Raw genomic sequence first — 4,633 nt, 5'->3', positions numbered from 1 at the left:
CAGAATTATTCGTCTCCACTTATTATATGATGCATATTCGCTTACATTTATAGTGCTATTAGTTACTCCAACTAGTGGTATTTTTCGCTAAGGAGTCAATTATTTTGTTTGTGCAAACTTCAGGCATCCTAGATATGAAAATTGGAGGGAACGCTTTATTATGGAAATTGCATATGTAATTATATTATTGGTTATGAAACTTATTTTCTGATGTTGTTTAACCAACATTGGTAGGCAGGCGACATACAAGATAAGCCTCTCATATAATGTAGTACATGTGATAAGTTTAGAAAACTTTGATGCTCATTCGTTATGATTTCAATTACTCTGATGATTCATCAAATTAGAGTCGATTATCTACTTTCATTGATCTCCATGAGGAACCTTAGATTCAATGATTATTGTTTTTAAAATTTTGCTGCCGTTGAGGTTCTATATGGCTGAAAATATTTCAGTTAATTTGTTGTTATATATGGTTTGTCACTTTGTGCATCTAAACTGATTTTACTTTATCAAAATCTGATTTTTCTTCACTGATAAGTTGAAGTCTTGTTCCTTGCTTTAGTTGTTTTGCAATCCGAACTTGACATTGTACTTATCCATAGTCCCCCCCTCCTCCCCTTTTCCTCCTCCTGATATCTTGTGATTGACCTTCCGCTTAATCTTGTTGAGTTTGTGAGTTTGGTCTTGTCGTGTGGAAATTGAAATTCATTTGCCTATGAACTTACAAATGTAGATACCAACTACAAGAGCGAAATCCCCCAAGCTTGGTCGTAGGAAGAGCACCACACATCCAGAGTCAGAAGGAGACGCTATCAGCAGCGCTCAAGTAGGTCGTTTAAGCCTCGATGAGAAAGCGTCTCAGAGTACACCAACTAAAGGAATTTCTCCTGTCAATCAAAAGAAACCGCAGCGAAAATCTCTTCCTCCTCGACTGGCTTCTGAAAAGAGTAGTCCATCCAATTCATCTACTGCACGGACTCCATCTAAGACACCTAATATCACAAAAACCCCCTTATCTAGTATAGCGACTAAAGTTACCACCTTGTCCAATTCAACAGTGAAAGATAAAGTCAAGGTGGCTGAGGCCAATGAAGAAAACAACATCTTGTCCCATGAAACAAGCAAAGTTCCACCTCTGAATTTGGCTCCCAGTCCCATCGACAAGCCAAGTGAAGCTGAGTTGTGCACAAATGGCAATGTACTCAGAGAAGAGAAACAAGAACAAGAACAAACCTTTGTACAACAAGAACCCATAGCGACCGAGAATTAAGTGGCAGGAGCAGAACTGAGAAACCTACTATCTGGAGCAGTTTATTCGTCTTGTGGATATTGCAGAAGCGTATGACTGAGATTATTTAACAACGAAGGCCTGCAGATTTGCATTATGATTTTTAATGTCAATTTGTCGAAGCAGCATTGTTTCGCGTCCTTCGCTCACTCCCGAAGCATGCTCATTTTGTCCCTCTCCCTCTCCCTCTCCCTCCTTGTGGCAGCAATATGTAACTATCTGTTGGGTTGTTCTTAGTTGATGTTACTTTAATTATGCAGCATTTGTCTGATTGTTACATACTGAAAATGTTAGGGGAAATTTTTGAGAATGTTATTTCCTTTCCATCAGTGGTACAATTCTGTTTCAGGCCTTTGCTTTTGTATAATTGGCATTGTCACATTAAACAAGCTGTTTTATGTTGTGAACAATTCTCAATCATATATGCTTGTCTTACACCTTTGCCTTATGCTTCAAATTCCAAGTTCCTATTTTGGATAATTTTATTTTGGTTTAATTATTCTATTGGTCTCTATAGTTTTTTTAAATTTGTAATTAGATTCCTAAATTTTTTTTTTCTAATTAGATCTTTACATTGTTTTTAATTTTGTAATTAAGATTTTTTATGTTAAAAATATTAAAATTAACAAAATATTTTTTCTAAAAAACATGTAGTTAAAGATCTAATTAGATTTTTAATTGTGAATATTTTTAATTTATAAAAAAATATTCAGTTAATTTTAATATTTTTTTATAATAGAAAGGACTTAATTATAAAATTAAAAATAGTATAAAGATTAAAAATAATTATAGAAATTTAATTATAAATTTAATAAAATTATAAAGAACTATAAAATAATTAAACATTATTTTCATTTTACTTTGTTAGCTTATTGCCGGTAAATTACAATCTAAGATAGAAATTAGAAAAAATTCAAATCTAGTTATTGAATTTTGTTGTTGAGAGGAAGAAATAAACATACAAGTATATGAGATTAGGGTTACGTAACATTGTCTAGTTTTGTTTGTGGATTGGATGGAATAAAATTAGACATTTAACTATTATATCTGTTGGTTTTATAATATTTTAATATAAATTTAATTTTAATGTATTAATCGTGTAAAATAATTTTATATGTATATTAAATTTTGTAATATTATATTAATAAAAATAATTATTTTTTTATTTTGATTGAATGAATGATCATAAAAAAAAGACGAATATAATTAGAGGTGTATTATACGCATTAAAATTAAGCTCCTCAAATATACAATTGAACCTGTCGGGGAAAACATTTAGGGTAGCCCACTAATATACAATTGACCCTGTGCTGGCATATTAGGGTTTATGGTTGTTATTGATGGGCTGGGCTACCCTGGCCTGGGCCAATTTTGGAGCGGATAAGGGCGATACAAGTGTTTCTTGATAAATAAAAACCGAGAATAAGGTTTTTAAAGGATAATAAAAATACGAAATAAAAAAAAAAGTTACCCCTTTCTTAAATACGTTCTTTTTACGAAATATTGAAAGCAAAAACCGCCAAGAATGAAAAATAGAGAAGATATTCACAAACCAAGCAAATATATTTTTAAGAGTAAAGTATTAAATTGGTCATCTACATTTAGGTCTAATTATATTTTAGTTTTTAAAGTTTAAAGTGTCCAATTTAAATTAAAAAAAATTATTTAACTTTAATATAGTCCTGTCATAAAGTCAATTTTTAGATATGAAAATCTTATATAACCAAACTCTTCGATTGTCGAGGAGAGTTTTCTACGATAAAAGTGACGATTGGCCTTGTCCTCATCGTCACCGGCAAACTTTTTCGCAGAAAGTGAGTTCTCGACAATATGTTCTCCATGTACTTGAACCAATGTTAGTGGCTTGTAGTCCGCTATGCTTCACGAGTTTGTACTTCTTATTTAAGGAATGACATTAAGGTTTAGTGGAACGATAACGTTAATTATTTAACATTAGTTTTACGATAGAATACTTTAAATCTTAAAAATCAAAATAGAATTAAACTCAAACATAATTGATCAATTTAGTATTTTACTCTATTTCTAATTGTGTTAATTTGTTGTTTGAGGAATTATTTATTCTTAGAGAAAATAATATTTATTTGGACAAAATGAAAAGCATTTACATTTCACATGCTTATATAATTGCAAAACATACAATTTTTTTGAGAAATTGACAGTCCAAAATATTTTAATTAATAACATATCAAAGTTAACCGCTCGTAAAACTTGATTATTCCTAATAAACCTTGATTATGAGATTACACAAAAACACCCAATGAATAATGAAAAACTAAAGAGAATACATCTTGGGAAAAATGTTATTTTGTTTTAAAGTTACTAACGACTCAATAATATGCATTAACATATCTATCAAGTAGCTTTTTTATATATATAAAATGGTGGCTTCTTTTTTTTTTATATTCAAATCATAATTTAGTGGGAAGTTAAAATAGACACCAATTACCTCTTAATCTCTTTTATATACAGATTATTAGATCAGTTTAAGTTCTAAAGCTGTACATGTAGATAGGACTTCAGCAACAAAAGAATCTCCGCCTCCCAAACATGATATTCATTCTTATTTCCTATTAATTCTTTTTAGCGAAAAGAAAAATTCGGATCCAAAATAAAGTACTTTGTTAAGGAGTAAAAGTACCTGTCATTTAAAGATAAAAAAATTTTAGTTGGTCGAATAGTTAATTTATCTGTTTAAGTAATGTTAAAATTTTAAATTATGTATTGTATATTCAACAAGTTATTAGTTAACAATAAACTCTTAAATAAAAATTAGATTCACATAATTTGATAAATTGATTTTTTGTCTATCAAATTAAAAGATACCGTAAAAATATAAAAATGGATCATTTCTATTTTTTTTTTATATTTAAAAAATAAAATGTAATTTTTTATTTTTAATTTTATAAATAAGACTAAAATTAAATATAAAAATAATAAAAAATAAAATTAAATATTAAATACCATTCAATTTTTTTTACTGGTGGAGAGATCCACTCCATAAAAACATAAACCAAGAAAAAGTAGCTGTCATTTGAATTAATTTTATGTTGGTCGAATTTATGTTACGGTCTATATGTGTCTTAGTGAATAGAGTACATGTGGCCCAGTACGACTGTTGAGTGTTGAGTGTTTAAAGTTTAAACAATGCAAAATTCTTTTATTGTCAGAAATGAAATCAAATTCATGTATCTAAACTTGGAAACTTAATGTTGTATTGAGTTGGAGCTGGTCAATTTATTATTAGAACCAAATCCCCCTCATAATTGAGGGTTGAGGCCCCATCTAATTAATTAATAAATAAATAACCAATCTGCCATTCTT

The 4,633-nt window shown here is 29.5% G+C and overlaps 1 protein-coding gene across 11 annotated transcripts in view; it reads left to right on the top strand.

Annotated features, from left to right (window-relative positions):
• LOC107463209 (protein WVD2-like 5) overlaps positions 1 to 1,732 on the top strand; it is an 18,161-nt gene extending 16,429 nt beyond the window's left edge. For all 11 annotated transcript variants that reach the window (XM_052252526.1, XM_052252525.1, XM_052252524.1 and 8 more), the window contains one exon: positions 737 to 1,732. In XM_052252526.1, coding sequence (XP_052108486.1) covers positions 737 to 1,273 — 537 coding nt within the window. In that variant the 3' untranslated portion in view covers positions 1,274 to 1,732. The remainder of the gene's footprint in view (positions 1 to 736) is intronic.
• Positions 1,733 to 4,633: the final 2,901 nt, after the last annotated feature.

The sequence above is a fragment of the Arachis duranensis genome, chromosome 8 (genome assembly GCF_000817695.3).
Source record: "Arachis duranensis cultivar V14167 chromosome 8, aradu.V14167.gnm2.J7QH, whole genome shotgun sequence".
In the NCBI taxonomy this organism is placed as follows: domain Eukaryota; kingdom Viridiplantae; phylum Streptophyta; class Magnoliopsida; order Fabales; family Fabaceae; genus Arachis; species Arachis duranensis.
Note: the sequence above shows the minus strand (reverse complement) of the source record. Positions and strands in the feature narration are given on the sequence as shown.